The 23,117-nt window shown below is 32.5% G+C and overlaps 4 protein-coding genes across 4 annotated transcripts; 2 read left to right on the top strand and 2 right to left on the bottom strand.

Annotated features, from left to right (window-relative positions):
• The first annotated feature begins 206 nt into the window (after positions 1 to 206).
• Mrpl47 (mitochondrial ribosomal protein L47) lies at positions 207 to 1,952 on the top strand. The gene is made up of 5 exons (XM_072019162.1): positions 207 to 366; positions 715 to 882; positions 951 to 1,165; positions 1,265 to 1,424; positions 1,514 to 1,952. Exons 1-5 carry the CDS (start codon positions 245 to 247, stop codon positions 1,653 to 1,655), a joined length of 807 nt encoding a protein of 268 aa, XP_071875263.1. The 5' UTR covers positions 207 to 244; the 3' UTR covers positions 1,656 to 1,952.
• A 623-nt stretch (positions 1,953 to 2,575) lies between these two features.
• Positions 2,576 to 9,288, bottom strand: Prd1 (pleckstrin homology domain-containing protein pruning defect 1). Its single transcript, XM_072019150.1, has 9 exons — positions 8,835 to 9,288; positions 7,682 to 7,877; positions 7,400 to 7,587; positions 6,564 to 6,758; positions 4,777 to 6,483; positions 4,474 to 4,698; positions 3,794 to 4,393; positions 3,609 to 3,728; positions 2,576 to 3,506 (listed from the first exon to the last, which is right to left on the bottom strand). The coding sequence occupies exons 1-9, from the start codon at positions 8,922 to 8,924 to the stop codon at positions 3,390 to 3,392; spliced, it is 3,438 nt and encodes a 1,145-aa protein (XP_071875251.1). The 5' UTR covers positions 8,925 to 9,288; the 3' UTR covers positions 2,576 to 3,389.
• Positions 9,289 to 10,868: 1,580 nt separating this feature from the next.
• LOC139995851 (protein ST7 homolog) lies at positions 10,869 to 12,970 on the top strand. Its single transcript, XM_072019725.1, has 2 exons — positions 10,869 to 11,562; positions 11,630 to 12,970. Exons 1-2 carry the CDS (start codon positions 11,139 to 11,141, stop codon positions 12,751 to 12,753), a joined length of 1,548 nt encoding a protein of 515 aa, XP_071875826.1. The 5' UTR covers positions 10,869 to 11,138; the 3' UTR covers positions 12,754 to 12,970.
• Positions 12,971 to 14,496: 1,526 nt separating this feature from the next.
• Positions 14,497 to 21,811, bottom strand: Fwd (phosphatidylinositol 4-kinase beta fwd). The gene is made up of 12 exons (XM_072019724.1): positions 21,262 to 21,811; positions 19,497 to 19,740; positions 17,794 to 18,746; positions 17,445 to 17,562; positions 17,224 to 17,358; positions 16,967 to 17,130; positions 16,725 to 16,855; positions 16,344 to 16,574; positions 15,938 to 16,252; positions 15,478 to 15,854; positions 14,925 to 15,397; positions 14,497 to 14,852 (listed from the first exon to the last, which is right to left on the bottom strand). The coding sequence occupies exons 2-12, from the start codon at positions 19,676 to 19,678 to the stop codon at positions 14,665 to 14,667; spliced, it is 3,267 nt and encodes a 1,088-aa protein (XP_071875825.1). The 5' UTR covers positions 19,679 to 19,740; positions 21,262 to 21,811; the 3' UTR covers positions 14,497 to 14,664.
• Between the last annotated feature and the right edge of the window lie 1,306 nt (positions 21,812 to 23,117).

The following is a 23,117-nucleotide window of genomic DNA, read 5'->3' as shown; positions in this document are numbered from 1 at the left end:
TCATACAATTAAAGGTTCTTGTAGCGTGTAACTCAATAAGTTCTTGTCTACATTAGTGTGTAACCAAACAGGACAGATCCCTAATTTTATAAATTCTTGTATATGCTACTTTTTATTGACCTCAGCGCTTGGTCGTGTGCTGCAGCACTAGACCGGGGAGAGCCAGATCCATAAGCAGGATCACTCTTAGTTCCTCTCTGGTAATAGCTAAGTAATAAAAGTTACTTAGTATTTTATTAATAAGATGGCAGCCTTCACGAAAGCTATACAGATTTCAAAAGGTGTAAATAATGTGACAAAACTGTTTACAAATTTAGTTTTATCACAAAATGTAAATTCAATTACACCTTCGATGTTTATTCAAAGGTTTTTATAATTTATTTTACATGTAATTTTCCTACAGTAAATTATATTGAACAGACCGAGAGGTTATGTCTTGAATAATTCTTTTCTATTTGACATAATGTATAAATGCAAATAGTTTTGCAAATATAAGAAATACCTGCTTGTAAATACTTTTTCAGACAAAAATGTATTTTATAATTATTATTATTATATTTAATATTTAGTACTTATTTTGAATTTATATTTTTGTCTGTAACATAAAAATTATTACTGATAATCTTATTAATTTAACATGTAAATATACAAATATCCTTTAAATTGTATAATTTTATTGTTTATAATTATACATAGATGATTTAAATTCCTTAGGGTGCCCACTTTTCAATATTCTCTCATTCATACTACATCTAAATGTAATGATTTGATGGAATTTTTTGATGACCCAAAAAATTGGGAAAAGGATAAAGTACGTGTTGGGCGTTCTTGGAAAAAAGATGAACTAAGATTAAAAAGCAATGAAGACCTTCATAAATTATGGTAACACACAAAAGTTACAAAATATAACAATGTTGTATGATAATGAAAATTATATTTAAAACGCCCAGGTTTGTATTATTAAAAGAACGCAATATGCTTCTAACAATGGAAGACATTTATAAACGAGAATGGAAATATTTTCCAAATCCTGAAAGAATTGATAAAGTAGAAGATAGCATGGCTAACTTAGAGTCAGTAGTTCGTGAAAGAAATAAAGCATACTATATGCTTGAAACTGGAACAACTGGAGAACGACCTGTTGTAACAAAATATAATCCTCTTGGTAAAATGTTTTTATATATTTATTCTATACGATATAAAATATATATAAAATATATAGAAATTGTCTGTAAACAGACTGTACTTAAATTCTGTTTTACAGGTCTACGTTACTTTTATCGAATGAGTCAATATTCTAGACCAAAAAATAAAAATCCTGCGTGGCACAAAAAATATAAATTTAATTTTGATGGATATGCAGTGCGAAAATTTTTGCGACTTTATAGAGAGAAATTATGGAATGAAAAACGTAGATTAATAAAGTGTGTATTTTTTCTATATAATTACAAAATAACCTTTAAACTGATGAGACTTTTTTTAATATAATATACGTAAAAAAATTTTATTTTAGTCGTCAAAGAAATAAGGTGGCTGTTTTGATGCGAACTTTCCCCAACCTTGATATGGAAGCTGTGAAAGAACAATATCCATTGGCAGATATAGAAAAGGCAAAGAAGTATAGACATGCAGATGGACACTTTATACGTGATTAAATGCATTTTTTCACTATTTGATATTTTTAACTTTTGAAATAGATTGCAATATTGATGAAAGTACTTTCAATTAAAATGATATTAAATGTGACAAAATTAAATTCAAAGTATAATTCTACAACAAATATTTCAATACTTAAATACTATGAATATTTGTAAAAATTTTCACATCTAATTGCTCATAAGCATCATTATATGTTATTTTATATATAATCTAGAATTCAGTTCGAGAAATGATAATGACAAACAAGTTATTATGTAGAAGAATTTATTGCAATAAAAACAAAGTAAAAGATACGAGATATTACTATACTTATCCAATATATAATTAAAATTCAAATTTTTCATTACATTGTACAAGAAAGAAGAACAAGACATGTTTTTGCTTCTATTTTGGTGACTAGTTACAATTTTATTTCTATTTATTTTTTGTTTGTAACTTTGAAGATTATGTACGGTGATGTTGACATTGTGCAAAAATTCTATGGCTGTAATATTTAAGAATGCTTAACATGCTTGATCAAAGCATGTAAAATTTAACATCTTTTTCCTTTAGACACATTAGAAATTAACATGCGTTGATTATGTTCCAATTTTGTATCATATATAACATACGCAAATTTCATATTACAATTGCGTACATTAATAAATCTCTTTAATTTAATATTTTATTACAATTGTATGTGACTACATGAAACAATGCACATAGGATTAGAATTTTATTCACAATGATTTACAACCTGCATCGGTTCACGTAGTTTTTGGTAATGAAAAGATATATGATTGTAAAATAAAGAAGTTGTTCACATTATAAAAAGAATTAAAAACCAATATATCAATTTTAATATTAGAAGTTTAGTATACGAAGCTGTTTCTCCCATTTTAAAATGTATTGCTGGTATTTAAAAAGAACTATCTCATTATAATTTTTCCCGATATTTATCTCCCAGAAATATGGAGTTACTAAATAAAGCACCTCGCTAATAACATGAAAATTACATCCAATAATTAATTTTTAAACCTTTGCAATTTAAAACATAGTAATCAGATTTCTAACCAAAGCAACAATTTTAAAGCAGTAAAACATATACATAGATATATAAAGGGAACATATCAAAAATAAAATTTAAAAAAGCTGTGTTATATATTATAATAACAATTATTATCAGTATTATTAATAGGAATGTTAATTATATGTCATACGTTTACTTTAAAAGCAATTTATAGAATATTCTTCCATTATAGGAGCTGCACTAAGCTTTACTGCCATTGTATTAGTATTACATGTTTTTAAAACATTTGGTATCTATAGTGCACTTTCAAATGCAAATTAATTCTTATAATAAATGTGATTATATAGACATCCATGTAACTGACACAGTAATTTTACGCACTCATCATTATATTACAGTCCTGTGTACCATTATCAATATCGTAGTTTACGCTATTGAAAACATATTGCACCATTTTATTGAATTAGCACATCAATATTACGTATCACTAAATATTTATAATTTATGTTTGTATGATTTTTTGTGTTCACCACTCCTCGTTGGTTGAAGAACATGAGATATTGATTTTGAATAATTTGTTTATAACATCATATTCGATATTATCAGAATGCTTTAGTATCTGTATTATATGAGTTGATTCGTTCAATTACTTATGTTTCATCAATTTCTATTACTGAATATGACGATGCGCTAGCTATTGTCTACTGGTACACCTTATCGTTTAATCGATTACTGAAGGTAATAAATATCGCCATGCAAACTCTAATTCTTTACTGGCATCTGAGCAACGTCGATGAAGTTTATCTTCTGGCGGAAGCGTTACCATAGGAAATTCACCCTGTCAAAATACGAATTATTTTAAATTGCATAATGATAAATAGAAAGTGTAATTTTTACTTTTATAATATATTATTAAAATTGAAAATAAAAAAACGCATACCAAACTTGCATCAGCCCACAATGTTTCTAAAATTTCTTTAAAAGTAGATAGTTCAGTGTAATTTGTGAAATATATAACCCAGTCACCACTACTTTCATGTACTTCTCGACATGCGAACTCCTAAAAATAATATATAATAAAATGAGACTATAGAACTGTGTAAGCCCATAATATCAACTACATACCAGTATACACCAAGATTGTTGAGTTAAAGGTACTCTGAAGGCTGTGAGATCTTCTACAGAAGCACAAGAAAGTGTTTCCCCACGTTGTTTACCAGGAAACACTTCTTTCATAGCTACTAAATGCTTAGTAGTTGTAATAAGGCTACATGGCAAAGGCTCTCTTTTTTCTGTAATATCGAATAACCCAGAAGCACTTTGAACAAAGCTTTGTAACCATTCGGATGCGACGTATTCGTCTGGAGCAGCAAATTGAAAAGCTTTATTCGGTTTTAGAAGTATCTCGAATGTATGAGGGCGATGAGAATTCGGAATTCTTCGACATCCTTGACAAAGACCACCTTTCAATGGAATAGCTCGTTTCGGTAATCGTTGATTCGCATCCGTAAACATATAAACAACTCCACCTTTGAGAACAAAGTATCCAGCTTCCCATGGATTAGTTGGAGCATTAGGATGAACTTGTTGATACGTGTGTGGTCTGTACATAAGATCACCTTCTTTTGTTGGACCACATGGTGTGCTAGGTGGTGACATATGTTCATCTTCCATATAAATAAGATTATAATGTTCGATCTTTTCATCCTGAAATATCAAATTGTACTAATTCATAAAAAAGAAAAGGAACCTTAGAAAGCTAATAATCCTTTACTACTTATTTCAATACAATTAAATTTACATACAGGATGGACAGCAGTATCACACAGGACAGAGTGCCTTAAAATATGCATATCTTCATAGGTCAATACTTTAACTGCTGGAAGTCTTGGTTTCATTGGAGATCTCCTTATAGCCATCTCCAAGTGCGCAATTAACTCTGAAGTAGTTTGGGAACTTCCCGTAGAAAATAAATACTGCATCTCGTAATCTGCATTTGATAATAGTATTGTTTGTGCATTTGGTCCAACCTAGAAAATATATTTCTTTATTATTTATTCCCTACTGTCTAGATTTTACAAGCATAGTATTATCCGGGCAAAACTTACCATTATAACATCTAATTCGTTATAAGGAATAACGAACTGATTACTATAAATATGGTCCGGTTTCGAACCTGTTAAATATAATGTTTTATCTGTTAATAAAGCAATCATCGGTTTACTTTCTCCATTTGTCATGTACGAACTCCTAACTTTATATACTTTATATAATTCTTCTGTTTTATCTCTATAAATATGTTTCTTAAAAAGTTCTCGTAATTTCAAGCTAATCTTTTCCCCACTAAATTCTCGTTTTTCTGCTGCCACATTTTCTTGTATCTCTCGATCAAGGTTATCATTAAATTCTTTAAAAGAATCATAACTCGTTTTAACACCTTTGATATATAAAGGATTCGTTTTTTGTGACTTCTTATTTCTTTTAACTTCAAATTTCCTCTCTGTAATAGACTTTAGAAATCTACTCAATAATGATGTTTTAGATGGAGCTTGCCTTATAGGTGGCGGCGCTAATAATTTGTTGCTATTTTCTCCTGTTAGTATTGATGTCATGTTACGTTTTTTTGAAGGTGAGGCTAAATGTCTGCTATTTCTACGTTCCTCTACATCCGATGTGGTAGTACTATCTATATCCGACCAATCGCTAGAAGTAGTATATTGTTTCGAATTAGTTGGACAAGGCATTTGAACTTTTGCTGGAGGATCTTCCACGATATTTCCATATTCTTTTTCAACGATGTACGCTTCTTGTGCTTCGTTTTCTTCTAATTCAATCTCCATCTTCGGTCTGAATGCTTTACCGGGATCTTCTTGGCCCTCTGGCGCACCTCGCTCTGAAAGCGATAATCCACAAGCACACTTGCAATTGTTTTGACATGGTATTTGTTCACAACTCTTTGACGATACTTTCTTTTCACAATCGCTATCAAATACGCTCGATAATGAAGAGTAAGAATAGTAATCCGAATGTGCATTTCTAGGATTAACGTTCTTTTGAACATACGGAGAATCCCCATGAGCGCACCAGCTATATCTTCCTTTTTGTGTATCTTTCTTCTGAACTGAATTAGGCGTTAAAAAGCTCATAGAAAAATCTGCGTAATTTTCATCATCATCCAATTTCATAGTTTTTAAAATATCTTCGTGAAAACTGACGCGCTTTTTACTTTCCCCACGCTTCTTTTTACGTTGTCTACGTTGTACTATAGCTTCTGAGCTAGAGGACGATAAAATACTAGCATCAGTCATATTAATAGTATTCAAGATACCATATGGTGCTTCTATGTTTTCACAATCTGAAATAGTCATACTAAGTTCTAGAAGATTTGTATCATTGTTGATCACATATGAATTTCGAGGATCAATATTCCTTTTAAAACTGTAACTACCATCGCTGTAATACGTGGTTCTTTTGTTCAATTCTTTAATTCCATTATCATTTTTATTACTTATTTTATCTAATTTTGACTCATCTAAACTCTTACTGTAAAAATCGTAATCTTTTAAAGTATCCAAACTGGAACAGGTAAGCTCATTATCATCGAGTTTTCTCGTTAAGTTTTGATTCGCTATATCACTTTTCGTCATCATTGCGGTTTGAAATTTGGTAACCATTCCTGGTGATTGTGTAGGTGTTTTTCCATCTTCGCTGGAATCACTAGAGCTAAAATTTTTATTGTCTTCTCTACAGTTGTTTATCATCGTTTTATACCTATTATTCCGATACCTTGGAGTTTCTTCTAGATGAAAATCTTCCTAAAAGTATGTAGAGAATTGTATGTGTAGAAAGATAAGGATTTATATTTTTGAGCATAAACTTCACTACAAAAGTATACCTCCTTGTAACTACTAGCATCTGTTTCATTAGCAAGCTCCATGTCACTATCAAAAGCAACTCCACTGTCACCAGGAGAAGCTAAACTCGAAGAAACACTGGATGATCTAAGATGTAATGATAATATAGTTCCAGAAGGATTTACGCTCATAGGCCTTTGAGGCATGTAATTGCAAATATCCAGGTATGTGACATCCTACAATGACACAAACAATTAAAATTTATTATTTTAATATAAAACTTACTTTTTAAGTTTTAAATTAAACTGATAAAATTCTAAATATCTTCTTCTACTTTATTATTCTATACACAATGGAATAAGGGGAATACACCATAAAAATTATACATTCTAACTGTTTAATAAATATGTAATTACAAGTTATTTGTATAGTATATGTATATTTTATGTATATTATATGTATATGTATATTTTGATGAATGTATGTGTATCTTTGCATGAACAAGTAGAGAAAGTAATATAGATATAATGTATGAAAAATAGATTTATATATATGATAACTTATTGCCCCTTAAATTCATAAAAACAGATTCAACAATTACATCTTGACATACTACAACTCTTCCTAAGAGGAAAATATAATTTATTGTTGAGATAATTGTAACCATGGAGTGATACTGGTATCAACGTAGGGAACATAAAATAAAAGCTATAAAACACGTTTATGTGAAATGCTAACTATACATTGATATCATCATTGGCATTTATCAATGTGTAATATGAAAGAAAATGAAGTGCAAAATATAAATAATTATAAAAATACACGAAATAAATTTTTATAATATTTCATAAATATTTTATAGAGTAATTCTACATACCAGTTGCAATGTGAAAGACACATTTTCTAAACCAGCAAGTAGATTAACTAATTGATTAGTTTTATCTGCATCCCGAACAAGTGCATGTGGAAAATATTGTTTTTTTAATATCTTTGTATCTCGTAATAAGCAAGCTAAATAACTTTCAAAACTGCCTTCGCTAAGTGTATGGTAAAGCCATGCCCTGCCTAGGAAAACATAAAGATATATTATAATTTGCTTGATAAGATAAATTATAATCTGCATAAATATTAAAATTTATAATGCCAAATCCACTCATACCTTTACCAATGGAAGTTAATACACTTTGAAGAGCATGAATTACAACAACAGTATCTTGATGACTAAGTTCACGAGCAGTGCCCCAATATCCATGTCTCTCTATACGCAATCCATGGCGTAAAGCTCGGTCTAACCAGTAGACCAACCAAGAGTCACCATCTAAGACTACTGTACCATATAAACTTTGAGCGTAAACCTAATAAATACAAGTAAACAAATTTTATTTATTTAATTACAAAAAGCTAATGCACACATGTAACTTTCAATATTAATTTTAATATAGAAATTTAGCTGAGTACATTCTTCATATTCATATTTAGATCTAAATTTCTGTCAGTGTATGAAAAATTACTTTTGTGATTAAAATGCTACACTTATGTTAATCTAGAAGATTAACTAAGTATCTTGATATGTATTTTTCATAGAGAAATATAGTACAGATTTATACTTGTTTAATGACTTTTATCATTCTAAATATCGAACAAAGGCCGGATATAAAATGTTAAATATTAAATAATTACAACATCAACAATAATAGGTAATCAAAATTAAAATATTGAAAGAAATTGGATTGTTTTGCGAAAGCATGGTATAATTCATAAAATGACGAAATCAAGATTCTATCGATCACCGAAGATCTCATAAAAAAATAATGAAATAATAATAGTTTACTGATAGTAATACGAACAAAGAGGTAAAAGCACGTACGTCAGTGGAGGAGCCACGACGTGGAACAAGACGTTGAGTAAGTTGCAAGTGAGAAACGGGAAATCGTGATGACGAGAGGAGCACATGTACTTCTTCAACACAGGTTCGCGTTCAAAAACAATAAAGATAACAAAACGCATTTAACTGTTAAACGTTTGATACACGACCGATCGTGTAAATGCGTGCCACTGCAGTTTCAGCTGTTTCGTCATGGTTAAGTATTTCAAGAAACTCGTATTTATCTGCGAGGAAAAACGAATGAAAATCTGTCTAAGCCATTTAAGAAAGAATTTCAAAGCAGAACAGGAAAACGTCGTTAGTTCGATATATATAAAAATTCGCGTTAGGAAAGTGCATATATATATATATATATGTATGTATATATGTATATAGACGACGTATGGCCTTGATACGTCGTCCTTATGCTGAAGCAGACAGCACTCACCAATTTGACAGCTTTGGTTAATTCTTGAAGAATTCTTCCCTTGGACAGTACCTTATCGGTACAAAGATCCATATCTTCTTGACTCGGCATATCGATCTCTAATCTTACATGATTCTCATCAAGCGATAACGCGAATTTCGAGGAGAAAGAAAGAAAAAGTCAAAGACAGGGAAGACGGGACACGGGTTCGACGCAACGTTGGTGGAGTCGCACTGACACATTCGCCGGGTGGACTCATTGATTTTAGCTGAGCGCAGGCCAGGCGCTAACATTAAACTCCTCTTCGTAATCTATCTCTGATTTTTTTATTATTCACGATACACTTGTTGCCTTTCTATTAATCATCAAACCAATATACGTAAACAGAGCTGGACACCCATCTGGATAACCAATAACGAATACAATCAACAAATAGTCTTTCGATAAAAGTAAGAAAATATCATTTTTTTCTTTGCCGCGCAGAACATTTGTAAGGTATCTAATTCAAATTTATGATCCTAACCATTTATACTTACATGATTAATGTACATTATTAATATACAAAATATACATTATTATTATATCTCATTATATATAAATCATTATCATGAAAGTAGATTTCTGATTTAGTCCGAGTGCAATCTCAATACGAATTCCCCTGTTTACGCAACATGGAGAAAGTTTCGCGGGACAAGTATCTATTTCAGCAATATTAGTTAATTTCAGAGAAATTTACTCTTACGAAATATGTATAACTACACAACTGATCAGAGAAACAATGGAAACAATATAACATGTATATTTAATAAATAATAAATTAAATTAAGCAAATAAATTAAAAATGCATTTCGATATTAAACATTAAAAAAAAAAAATAATTAGTAAAATTCTTACATACATTTAGAATTTTTCGAATCTATTATATTTACAATTAATATATTCGCATTTAAACTATCTTATATGCAATAATTCGGTTTATTCATTATCTTATATATTTTAAAATAATATCTGCTTACGTTGGCAGTAACTTTGTCATTGTAATTTATCTATCAAATTATTCCATAAACTTCACTTAAATGGTAGATAAGTCACAAATTTATCATCCATGCGAGTATAATAAAATATTTTTCTGCAACATGATAAATAGTACGATTTTAATGGATCAATGAAATCCGTCATGGTAGGTCAAAGGTATACGTATAATTATCATTTTCTTATCGTAGTATGAAATAACAAACTTTTTAAAGTGTGTTGTATATCTTGCATCGCATTTTTGTGCCAATTTACACCAATTTCAAATTCGACATACGTAACGACGATTTTTCTGAAAAAGACAGGATGACAATAACGTATATCGAATGCATAATTATTTAAGAAAAATAATTGAAATACTACCAGAGACACGGTACAGGATGGACTTTACATGTTAGGGAACTTTGTTACACATTCTGAAATATCCATCGTGTAAAAATTCAGAGGTTTTTTTAATGATTTAGAGCAACAATTGTAGGAATTATATATATTCAATTCAATTATCAGACACCACCGTTAGTGAAGTTAATAGGAATGGAAATGAACGCGTTTGATCTTAGCGCGCAAGGATATAGGCGTCGCTACAAAATTACAAACAAGATTTAAAAAACTTATATTAAATTTTTAAAACATTAATCTTATATGTATTTTATTCAATTTTACGCATAATCATTAGAACATTGAAATTATAGATGAAGATAATTACGATGTCAATATATCGTATGAAACATTATATAGCTATAATATTGAAATAATCAATAGGTATACGAATCTATATTATGTAGTATTTACGTTAAGAAACAATGACGTTACAATTTGATTTATTATAAAATAAAAATAATATTATAACTTATTTGAATCAATAATATTGTACTTCCCTTATGTACCTTCTGCTAAGAAATATAGGGTTTAAAGCATTTCTAGGAAGAGTCGCGACTTACTATCTATTATGTATAATAAGCGCTACAATTCTCGAAAAATCTCGTTGCAATGTAAGTTCTGATTTCGGCAACTTCAGACAAAATAAATGCTATCACATTTAATAGTACGATGAAAACAGTTATGCATTGTTTCAAATTTAAAAAAGACATATGTAAATGTTAAGATCATAGTTTCATTTTAGTTTTATTAGTTAAGATAGAATAAAAGAAGTAACATTTCTCGGGTAATGCAAGGACATAGTAAAAACGTTGATTGTGTTATAATGTTTATTAATTAAAAGCTGTTTATACGACAGTATAATAGTGTAACCAGGAAGAATAAAAAAATAATACATTCAGTGTTGTATTATAAATGGCCCTATTATTCACAAGCATGTGGGATTCTACAATGTTTTTGAGCACCTTAACCCCAAAATTTTATGTTGCACTCACTGGAACGTCATCCTTAATTTCTGGGTTAATTCTAATCTTCGAATGGTGGTATTTTAGAAAATATGGCACATCTTTTATTGAACAAGTATCTTTAAATCACATTTCACCATGGATTGGTGGAGGTGACAATGGATCAGATAGCAATAACTCAAGTTTAAATGGTTCAAATTCAAATCAACAAAATGTTCCAGAGTGTAAAGTTTGGCGTAATCCAATAAATTTATTTAGAGGGGCTGAGTATCAAAGATTTTATTGGGCTACAAGCAAAGAACCATTAACATATTATGATATGAACCTATCTGCTCAAGATCATCAAACATTTTTTACCTGTGAAGGTGATACAGGTAAACATCCACCAAGTGGTATTAGCATATTGTGGAAATTGAAGTATTAATTGTTTACTTTTGATAGGTAAGGCAGAGTATGAAATTATGCAAACAGCTTGGAGAGAGCGAAATCCAGTAGTTCGAATAAAAGCTGCGCATAGTGCTCTTGAACGTAATCCTGATTGCGCCCCTGCCTATATTTTACTTGCCGAAGAAGAAGCTACTACTATTGTAGAGGCAGAAAAGATTTTAAAACAAGCTTTAAAAGTAGCAGAGAACAATTATAGAAGATCTCAAAGTACTCAACATCAAGGAGCCATTGCAGAGGGTATACATAGAAGAGATACAAATGTTTTAATATATGTTAAACGAAGGTTAGCTATGTGTGCAAGAAAATTAGGGAAATTGAAAGAAGCAGTAAAAATGTTTAGAGATCTCACAAAAGAAGTCCCACCAATTATGAATGTATTAAACATTCATGAAAATTTAATTGAAGCTTTATTAGAAATGCAAGCATATGCAGATGTTCAAGCAGTATTAGCAAAATACGATGATATTAGTTTACCAAAATCTGCAACTATTTGTTATACAGCTGCATTGTTAAAAGCGCGAGTGGTGGCTGATAAATTTTCGACAGATATCGCTAGTAAAAGAGGTTTAACTACTCCAGAAATGATAGCAGTTGAAGCTATTCACAGAGCTGTTGAATTTAATCCTCATGTACCTAAATATTTATTAGAAATGAAACCTTTAATTTTACCTCCAGAACATGTACTAAAAAGGGGGGACTCAGAAGCGATTGCTTACGCATTCTTTCATCTTGCTCATTGGAAACAAATGGAGGGTGCTCTTAATTTGTTACATTGTACATGGGAAGGTACTTTTAGAATGTTACCCTACCCTTTAGAAAGAGGACATTTATTCTATCCATATCCAACCTGTACAGAATGTGCAGATCGTGAATTGTTACCCTCGTTTCACGATGTTAGCGTTTACCCTAAAAAGGAGTTGCCGTTTTTTATTTTGTTTACAGCTGGTCTATGCTCCTTTACAGCGCTCTTAGCACTTTTAACACATCAATATCCTGATACTATGGGTGTTGTTGCACGATCGATGCTTGCCTGGTTTTCTCATCCATTTTATTATATTTTAGACAAATTGGAAGCAATTTTACCTTCTAATTTATTACAACAGCTTTCTAGAATATAAGATATTTTTATGATCTCTGTAATCATGACTTATTGTGATATTTATGATACTTATGCTTTCATTGTCATATGCATCAATTATACATGTACATCCGTACTTCCCGAATTTCTTATGACTGATATCTTAATATGTATTTGTAGAATTTAGTTAACGTTGTTAGTTAAAAACGTTGTGTAGCGATCAATGTACAATTAATAAAAATTTGAATATCTTTGAATCAGTTTTGTACTTCTTCCTTCACATTTTCGTGCTTAAAACATTATTCTTATTTTAAAATGTTTGGGTATGTCAATCAACAATAGATTTTATTAGATTTTATATTTATTTAATAATTGATATTATCAGTAGCTCGTAATTGGTGGCGAAAGAACAAGGCAAATCAGAGATATTAATATTTCAAATTGTACAGAAAATGTAGAATTTATTGTATGAAATCAATGAAAAATCTTGATAACATTTACAATTGCTTATAGTAAACAGCAGAATTGCACTAAATATTCAACAAAAATTAGCGCATGGATATTACGTAAACGTACAATATTAAAATGCAATGTATTGAGCATTATGCAATATCAATTATTCTTAATCTCTGATCCACCTTTCTATCATGAGACGGTTACGACAGAAAAAAGAGAGTTAAGACACTTGGAAGTCAGAGGGCCCACGTTTCATACATGGGCTGGCTCGCTATGACTTTGATTTTACTTCGAACATTCATTCTCAATTAATCTTAACTGATAAGTGATAAAATTTGTCACTTTATGTACAATACCTCTTTACTTTATAATTTACTTACTTAAACGAACATATGTAACGCAGAAATACTATTAAATAACTATCTTCACACAACTAAGATATTTCGCATTATCACTATTAACGTATGTGTGTAATAAGAACATGTAAAAACTTTCAAATGTGATCCTTAACTTTTACTATATAGTTATCCTTAGCATATCATTACAAATAAATGTATTTATAGTAGTAGTAATCTATGAAGTAGGAAATATTTTGAGTATTCGTCTCCTGCTAATATCTGAGCTTGTGTACATGCTTCTTTCACTCGACGACTCCGCAAGAATCTTAAACATCCTATAAGTCCTTCACATCATCGTGGTGGGATTACTTATTGCCGAAAATTAACTACGAAAGGAATTCGACAAAATTTCACGCAATATATTTATGTACAAACTATAGATTGTCCTTTTTATAATAGATCAGTTTTGTCAGTAGATCAACGCACGTAGTCACTTCACTGTGTTCGGATTTGATCGTCCCGCCATTTTCTACAAATAAGGCACCTTTAACAAATTACGCTGTTATAGGCTATAACGATCTAGCAGTCCAACATTCAGTCAACGTCACAAAGTCTGCACCGACGATAGTTAACTTGTAGTTGCCAATAAGGCATACATAGTCATTTTAATGTATATAACAAAACCAATTATACATATTTAATATTACTTAACATAACAATTAAAATTTCATAAATTATTCCCTGTTTCATTTGCTATTATTTTTTACAGGTATAATGCATAAAATTTTTGTAAACAATATTTTTTCACAAATTATTCTTAATTATTAATAAACGCGATATTTGTACAAATTTCTATAAAAGGTAATTATTATAGTATTTTTTAAGAAACTAAGGAATAATTCAAGAGCAAGTAAAATTAATCTACTGAAATTAGCTTATTCTACATATATTTGGAATAAATCTATTTTTTTTTTTAAATTTTAAATTTAAGCATTTCCCATTTATCGATCATACTTGTATGTAATCGAACAATTAGCTTCAAAGATAATTTGTGCATAAGGAATGCTATAAAGTTTAAACATTTCTGGAAGAAGTACCACATAAGAAGTACTAACTTAAGTTTTTTTTCGCTTTCTTACAAAAATTATCCTAAATTATTAAAGGGTGCCATTTGCGAAATATTGATATCGATCATATAATTTAGTAGACCACGAATGGATACTGGCTTCGACTAAATCCTCCACATGCCGACGTAATTGATCTTCCGTTAATGTAAGATGGAATCTGTTTTTCAGTCCTTGAACCGTTGCTGCTCCGCCACTACGGAAACATGGGAGTTGCGATCCTATAATAGGAAATAATAAGTAAATAAATAGTTGTCGAATTATTACATTAAACTTCATGCATAAAATTTTACCTGATAACATTATTTCCACTAGATTTACAATTTTTTCCATATGCTTCCGTGCTGCGATTAATCCTTGTAGAATTAAAGTTTTGAATTCTTGAAATTGTTTAGATTGGCTTCCGCCCATCACTTCAACAAATTCTGGAGTTAATTTGAACGGACTAGTCTCAAATCCTAAGTTTCTTGGCGAAGTCGAAAGAATAAATCCAAAATCTATATGTATTAAGTGTCCATCACTATGAAGTAATATATTTCCGTTATGACGATCTTTAACCTGAATGAGATAACAGACAAGACAATACGCCGCACAACTTTGAATAAAGTTTCTTTGCGCAATAATAAATGTATCTGACGTAGATGGACCAAATTCTCGTTCAAAATATTGATTAAGCGTTAATTGGCACTGCTTTTTCACCTGGTGAAGTGATACAGTATTTAAAATTGGCTCGATTAAACCACTATCATTTGATAAGCACAGAATTCTGTAAGATCAAATTTCATATTTAACAAATTGTTCTATAATAAGATGTTAAAATATACGCGATAATAAAGTCGTTCATACTTATATGGCCGCACCCAGAGAGGCACCTGCTCATCTTGCCAAATTTTTTGTAACATTGAGAGTAACTGTGAGGCAAGGAGTTCTTGCCGAAGATCATCGCCACATTTTACGATAACAGCAAGAAGCCTCCAAGATGCCAAATGGCCATATGGACTGGAAGATCTTATGCGACGTTGTTTTAGTTCCCATGGTTCTTTCAAAACAGCCGCCGATGGATCTTCCGGATCATGATTAAACGTTGCACTAGGCGTAGCAGCCATTTCACTTAACCGTCTCTTTATATCACCAGGTACAAATATTGGTTCTTTACTATCAGATGATTCTTGACTTAATTGAGATATCGTATCTCTATCTTTTGGCTTTCGAAGTTGTAAATACTGTATGGAAGAATAAAATTATTGAAAATTTATGTTTTCTTAAATTGGAAGGAGAATAGAAAATTTATGATATAAACAAGTACCTGTTGTGTGATTTCATCATCTTCTTGACTCCAACAATCATTAGGATCATCATCAGGAAAATTAAATGCAACTTCCGTACTTCTAACCGAATATGGAGAAATATTTTTAACTGGAGTTTGTCTAATTGTTGGCATGTTTTGTTGCGTTTCTGAAGTGGATATGTTTGATGAACCCATTACATTAGACTGTTCGCCTCCAGTCAAATTTTCTTCAGATTTAGTATGCCTCAATGAACATCCCACTATTTTTGTCGGTACAGGTGATGTATAAATATCTTCTACTTCTAACACTTCAACATAAATTATGTATGGTGCCTACGTGTTTTAAGACATGTTAATATACATTCATAAAAAGAAATCACTAGTTACGATTTGAACAAATATTTAGATTTTCGAAATTCTTCACCTTATCCTTGCTATTAAGGACAGCAGCGTATTGTGGTGGCACTCGTACGATATGATGCGGTATTGAACTGTGCAAAGGAAGCCACACCCTTGCAGGAAGATTCAAATTGAGAGTATTAAGCTCCGCTATTAATTGAACGGTTTTACTTTCCTTTGTTGGAATAGTTCCAAGTAATTTACCAATAGATATTAATGCTTGTATAAATTCAAGTTCTGGAGCAAGACGTGGCGCCTACAAATACGAAGTTATACTTTAATTAAGTTTGCATAAATAAGATCTAAATATTATATATATAAAGATAAAGTATAATACATATAAAAAAATATATAAAGGCCTATAAAAATAAAAGAGATCTAAATATTTCATAAATCATCCAATTACATTGCAAAAACAGTCGGTCTTTTGTCCTCGTAAATCATTTACCACACCTTGGCAGGAATAGAAACAGGTACAACCATTATCAAATGCTCGACCAGAGCTCAGGTCCCCAAGACTTACTTTATTTATTGTACCTTAAAATAAATTGCAAGTACGTGGTGAAATTTGTTATCACATAAAATTTGCTACTTCCATTTTTACTATTTCGCAATAAAATAGAACGTTAATTTGCATAATTCACATACCGGAATGGCTACGACGTAAAGTTTGAAATAATCCAGTGGCATCAGATTGAGATCTTTGGTGTGTCTTTTTATTAGGTGATGTAATGATTTGCATCGGAGTCAGTGCTGGCGGCGCGGGAGCTTGTAATCCAGTTACACGTTTTTTATTCTCATTTCCTTTTGGCCTAATATTTCATACCAAAAAATAAGTATAAAAGATATGTTTTTATATTATTCATAACATATCTTCGTATTTCATTTTATTATTTGTTTCCTACCTGAGTTCATCTGAGAGAATAAGATTTTTTAATTTGGTCCCATGAGATTTCTTTTTGGATGGCAAATGAGCGTCAGAACTGTATGCATCTAATAGCCAGGCACATTTTAACGAAAAATCAGCCGACTGTCTACACCTAATAAATGAATAAATTACAATAATTTAAGCATTATTTATAGAAATTTTTCAATCTATTACCTTCTTTTACCAAAATCTACTTACCTATGGACAAGATATGGATAAAGAACTTCTGTAACATCATGAAGTTGTATATACATCACAACTAACTGTGGCAAGTAGAAGTCCACATCATTATCTGGGAAACTAAACATCTTGTTGCCTAGAAAATTTTATACATGTATTTCATGATTTACGGAACAAATACTTTTGTTGCTACTACTACTACTAAACTACTATTTACTACTATTAAAAACAAATATTTTTAAATATTGTGGACTACTCAATTTATCTCCACATCAATGGAATACTGAAACAAATCTTAATAATACGAAATAATAAATCGAATTAGTTACATGAAATTAACGCATATAAAACTGACATCGATGCTTACCAAGGTAACTCTGAACGCCAGGCTCTTTAGAATTGAAAAGATAAGAGATCGCCATGGACATGTCGAAAATCTGGCTTTCGAACAGTCTGAGCAAACAACCTTCGGATGGTTTCGGTTGTACCGTCTCTTGCCTCCGGCAAACGACACCAGTCTGCTTTTTCACAGCTGCCTCGCTAGTTTCGGATTGCACAGCAGTCCCGCAACACAAAGTCATAGCTGCGCCGGCCAGTTCACTCTGTTTATCGTTCACTGGCGAGACTTCCATAGAATTTTGGAAGTCTCTCGTGTCAACCGTCACACCCATATCGGTGGTGCGTCGTTGTTCGTCGTGCGCGTACTCATGACCCTCGAGTTCTTTGACTGTACAGACGTTATTGGAGCGCGGTTCCTGCGAACCATGATCACCACTGCTCGTGTTCTCGTGTTTATGCGGCTCACTACCACTACTACTACAATCACCACCCTTTTTCGAAGAAGGTTCACTCAAGTGCACCAGTTCCACAGGTGACACTGGCACCGACACCGACACTGAGACTGAGACTGGAGTACTAGTTTCTTCGCCGTCCATCGCATCCACTGCATCCACGCTATCCATGTCACCTGGCTGGGATAACGAGGAATCGAGGCTCTCACGACTATGCAGGTGGTCGACGCTCGACTCTCTGGTGGCAGCGTTCGTTGCGTCGCTGGAACCGCTATCGGAACCGCAAAGTATACCCGAATCGTCAGATCCCAGGCTGGCTAAATCCTCGCGTTCCCGGCTGCGCGCTTTGCACGCCGGTACCGCGGCCGCTTTAGCTACGGGGGCCGGCGTTGTCTCGCATTCTGGACTCGGTGTCACGTCCACTTCCGGGATACGCTGCAGCGCGGAATCAAGACTTCGATTTCTATGATGATGCGTCAGCGTGGTCGCGTTCGCCTGTGGTACTGGCGGCAATAAAATACCCATTGACCTGCAAACACAGTGTATGCAGTCAAATGAATTTTCGAATCGACGCGCGCCGATTAGCCGGATTTAATCGTAAAACTTCTAGCGACCCAAATTGCAATTCTATCGCTTATATACGGTGACTACAGAAAGTATTTACACACCATTGAATTTATTACAGCATTTAAATACTAATTAATTACGCTGATAGGCGAGGATTAAGTATAATAAATATTAAATAATAACAATAATAATGCTAAGTAATTACGTTCAAGTATGTGTATTAAATCTCGTATCGTTTAGTAGTACTCTCGTGAATTTTGTATGACTACAAAGATTTGATACTATGAAAATGTAATGTAGAACCTGATAAGAAAAATGTTTCATTAGAAGATAAGAATATGTATGTCCAAATACTTTTTGTAGCTACTATAATTACATAAACTAACCAATATCTAAAACTCGCGTAAAGCAATTTTAAAGCAATCTAATGTACTCATATACCGATGTAAAGATATTAAAATATTAAAGTTTATTAATAATTGACATCATTAGGTACAGTTGAATTCTACGATTATCGATAGATGAACTTTTTGCTGTATGTACTGAAATTTATACAATATTTGCATGAATTATGTACGACTCTATACGTTCATAAATACGAGGATGGTCTATGTATGTAGATAACCGAAGCCAAAGAATCACGTTATCAGAACTATAAATATTCTCCGGAAACATATGCAACATACTTAGACGGCTGCTTTCATTTACATACCTAAAGTCCAAACTATGATTTCGTTGATGCGTGGTCAACCTATTACGGGTGTTGATCGGTGGATTTGATCGTCCGTGCACAAGAGGAACATTACAGTTGGCTAATTTATGTCTTTTGATGTGTGCCACGCTTTCCTGGCGTGTCGATCCACCACTAGGTGTTACAGCCACTACTTCACTCATATTAAAGTTGAACGAGCATCAGCTCGGCTAACAGTCATCTGCTGTTCATGTTGATCGTCCACCTACGGAGAATGATATACATACAACGAATCGTTGAGGCGAATTCTCTCATATTAGGAAAATATTTATATACAAAGCATACGCGAATTAATTGATGGGAATTACTAAACAATCGAATGATGAGAGATAAAAGATATAATTTTTGAAATATACAATCGAAGATTACATATCATTTTTCATGTTACTTAACGATAATAAATCAAAATTATCGTACGATTCGAGTCGGAGCGCAGGTGTTAAGGACAATGAATATAAAGCTAAATGTGCTTTGCGGCCAGTTATTAATATCATCCAAAATATGATAAAGAAATTCATATCTTAGATAGAGGTTAAAATGCGTAATTGATGGATCAGTTAATGAATAATGTATCGACTGCCATGTATAATGGAAAAATTGATTGTGTACAAAACAGACAAGTAATAAGAAAGGAGGTAAACAATAATATTTAAACACTCGCATTTAAAAAGTCAATCGTACTAGTTGTAATCGTCTTACGATTGTATCTTATTTTTTCATTTAAGTTTTATTCGTAGAAAGAATAAAATTGTATAACTTCACTGCTTATATACGTATATAATCTTGATATCTAAAATTCTGTGACTTGTTTATTATCTCTGCTACAAACACGACATTGCCTCGAAACTGTAAAGCTTGTAATCTCGCCTATAAATTAATACTGTATGTTTTGTGACGAAAATCCAACACCAAACATATGTTTTCGATGATCTCATCGTAAACGCGATGAATCTAAAATTTCATGAAAAAAGAAGAAAAAAAATAAAAAGAGTCATCTTTTAGAAATGCAGAACGACGATCAACCACGCAAGGCGGCACCGTGACAGGAGCGTGAAACTCGTGCTAGGTACGAGAAAGTCGAATGCCACTCGGAACAAAGCGTACGTCAGAATTTTGCTCCCTACTCCGTACGTACACTTCTTACGTACCTACGATATATTTCCATTTATTTTTCCGTCGTCTTTCCTTTTTCCGTTTCGCGTTTCAAAAAAGACGAAAGTATCCTTTTTTAACAACGCAAGAAGAAATAACATCGAAACAAATATTGTGTTTAATGATTGCTTTCTACGCGTGAACAATTTTGTATTTATCGCAAATTGAAATCATACGAAACCAGGTTTCTTTCCCGCGAGATTAATCGGTGAGGAGACTAGCCGAGTGAAATCCCTGGGAGAGGAATAATTCAATAAGGAGGAAAATAGAGCGAAGTATAAGCTGCGGTATGCCGGCTTTTTACTCTCCCTCTTTTACTCAGGGACTCGTCCTTCCGCTCGGTTCGTATTCACACGCTGGCCAGCAGTGGTGCAGCGATGGGTGTGCCAGAAGCATAGACACCAACCACTGCCTCAATATTGACACCCGTTAGATCCACACCCCCATAGATATTGTATCTCTCCCTTATTCGTATCCCTACACGATTCAATCAATCGTACCTACTAATCCTCATTCTTTTATATAGAATGGTACATTGTCGAAGGATAGGAAACGGAATGTCAATATAACTTACCTCGTACTTGAATTCAGAACTGTGTTGCGATTGGGACTGCACCATGCGTGGACGTCTTCAATTTTGTCTGTGTAGCGCGTATAATAGACTACGATTGAATAGTATACGGAACAAGGAGCTAGAGAAAATGGTAGGAGAAAGAGAAAGAGAGAAAGAAAGGATGACGATGATGCAGCGAACCCCGTGAGTACGCAAAATGCCACTAGGTGCGAAAAAGACAACAAGATATCCTTTCCAATGGCAGACTCAGACTGTCACGCACCGCCTTGTCGTCATTCGTTTTCAGCCGATTTTGCACAATGCGTGGCTACGCCCTATATGTTCGCGCACAGAATCACACTTCATCACTTTCGTTTTTATCCTAGCCAATTGCAACAGGCACAGAGACGAATATTATACGCGGGTTTTTTTTCGGGCTTCGGACTGCAACCAAAAACATGCACGAACCGAATCTCCGTGCCAACGCAAAATGCGACCTCGCCAAGCTCGACTACTTTTCGTACGACGACGCACTGAATACTACTCTGCACACTGCTGCCAACGAAAGAGATGCAAAGTCCAGGTAGCCATTATGAAGTGATGCCTCACGATATGAGAGAACCCTGTACTTAATAATAACTGCTATAAACCTAATTATCATTGTTTGAAATTGAATACAATTTGAGTTTATTTCTACAATTCTTAAGTATCTTTAGTAATTTTATATCATATAATACTATCTTTCTTTGTTACAAAAGAAATTGGATCGTGATTTGCAAGAAATAAGAGTGAGATTTCAAATAAAATTATAGTTATGAAAAATTAAATCTATCTATATAACCAATTTTTTTAGCACAGATCGGTTATAGATGTTCCAAATCTCCACCCCTCTTAATTATTTGAAATAATATTATATTTGGAATGTATGTAAACGAAAGTGATCAAGAGATCTCAAAGTTTCCAACCTATTCGCCCCTGAACGCACATGTGCACGTATACAGTTATGAATGCTGTGTATGTGTATTTTGTTGATACTGTAGCCAGTCTGACAATATCAGTATGTTTCTATTTACATCGACGCACTTGCAGTTATGATAATAATGTTGTATGAGTTTCCCGTATCAAAAATATCAGATCGAAATAACAAATACGTACAAATTCTACGATAATTAAATGCATTTCAAATCATTTTGCTTGGATCGTTGTCAAAGAATACTCATACGTAAATAATTATCTATGCTCCGGACAATTAGAAATAAAGATTCGTTAATAGCTGAATAATAAGCTATCGATGACTGCGTTTATTATGTTTTACATGGGGTTTAGTGAACGACTAGGTTTAGGTTGGCAGTGGCGGATTGAGAGCTGGAATAGGAAAGGTCGTACAACTGTAAGTGCAGCCGTACTCTATGTACTAAGCTGGAGACCGGCATCGGAAACATTAGGAATTCGCGCTCCAGATGTATCTGCATACCAACGTATGTATATAAACAAGCATTAAATCTTCCATTTAAATTGCCTATGAGACACAGACGCTGTTCTTTTTACACGTGCAATGACAAAGATGCAAAGGCCATACACATTTATCTTATATCGCGATAATTATTTATATCATTTGGCCATTAATTTGCTTGTTTGTGTAACAATAATCGTGTTTTATTTCAAATATGTATGCAACCAAAAGAACATGATGTTACACGAACAAAATTAACATCCTATAATGCTAGTATGTACAATCTGTCATAATTATATCTTTTATCGTAAATGTAAATGAACTTTATATCATGAACTTTATACGCGATTATTAATTTTTTATTATAATAAAATGTATAATCTTTTTCTTTACACCTACGTATTTTTACAACGAAGCGAATATC

This window comes from Bombus fervidus, chromosome 16, assembly GCF_041682495.2.
Source record: "Bombus fervidus isolate BK054 chromosome 16, iyBomFerv1, whole genome shotgun sequence".
Classification (NCBI taxonomy): Eukaryota; Metazoa; Arthropoda; class Insecta; order Hymenoptera; family Apidae; genus Bombus; species Bombus fervidus.
This window is presented reverse-complemented; position numbering and strand designations above follow the sequence as displayed.

Bases quoted from the DNA above. Each gene is read 5' to 3' on its own strand.
- Fwd (XM_072019724.1), bottom strand. From the start codon at position 19,678: ATGAGTGAAGTAGTGGCTGTAACACCTAGTGGTGGATCGACACGCCAG. The intron at 18,747-19,496 runs GTATGTAAATGA...CTGTGTTTGCAG, and splicing joins AATCATAGTTTGGACTTTAG to GTCAATGGGTATTTTATTGC. The intron at 16,253-16,343 runs GTGAAGAATTTC...TAAAACACGTAG, and splicing joins TCCTTAATAGCAAGGATAAG to GCACCATACATAATTTATGT.
- Mrpl47 (XM_072019162.1), top strand. From the start codon at position 245: ATGGCAGCCTTCACGAAAGCTATACAGATTTCAAAAGGTGTAAATAAT. The intron at 367-714 runs GTTTTTATAATT...TAAATTCCTTAG, and splicing joins CCTTCGATGTTTATTCAAAG to GGTGCCCACTTTTCAATATT. The intron at 1,166-1,264 runs GTAAAATGTTTT...TCTGTTTTACAG, and splicing joins AACAAAATATAATCCTCTTG to GTCTACGTTACTTTTATCGA.
- Prd1 (XM_072019150.1), bottom strand. From the start codon at position 8,924: ATGCCGAGTCAAGAAGATATGGATCTTTGTACCGATAAGGTACTGTCC. The intron at 4,699-4,776 runs GTAAGTTTTGCC...TATATTTTCTAG, and splicing joins ACGAATTAGATGTTATAATG to GTTGGACCAAATGCACAAAC. The intron at 3,507-3,608 runs GTATGCGTTTTT...GTATTTTGACAG, and splicing joins TGTGGGCTGATGCAAGTTTG to GGTGAATTTCCTATGGTAAC.
- LOC139995851 (XM_072019725.1), top strand. From the start codon at position 11,139: ATGGCCCTATTATTCACAAGCATGTGGGATTCTACAATGTTTTTGAGC. The intron at 11,563-11,629 runs GTAAACATCCAC...TACTTTTGATAG, and splicing joins TACCTGTGAAGGTGATACAG to GTAAGGCAGAGTATGAAATT.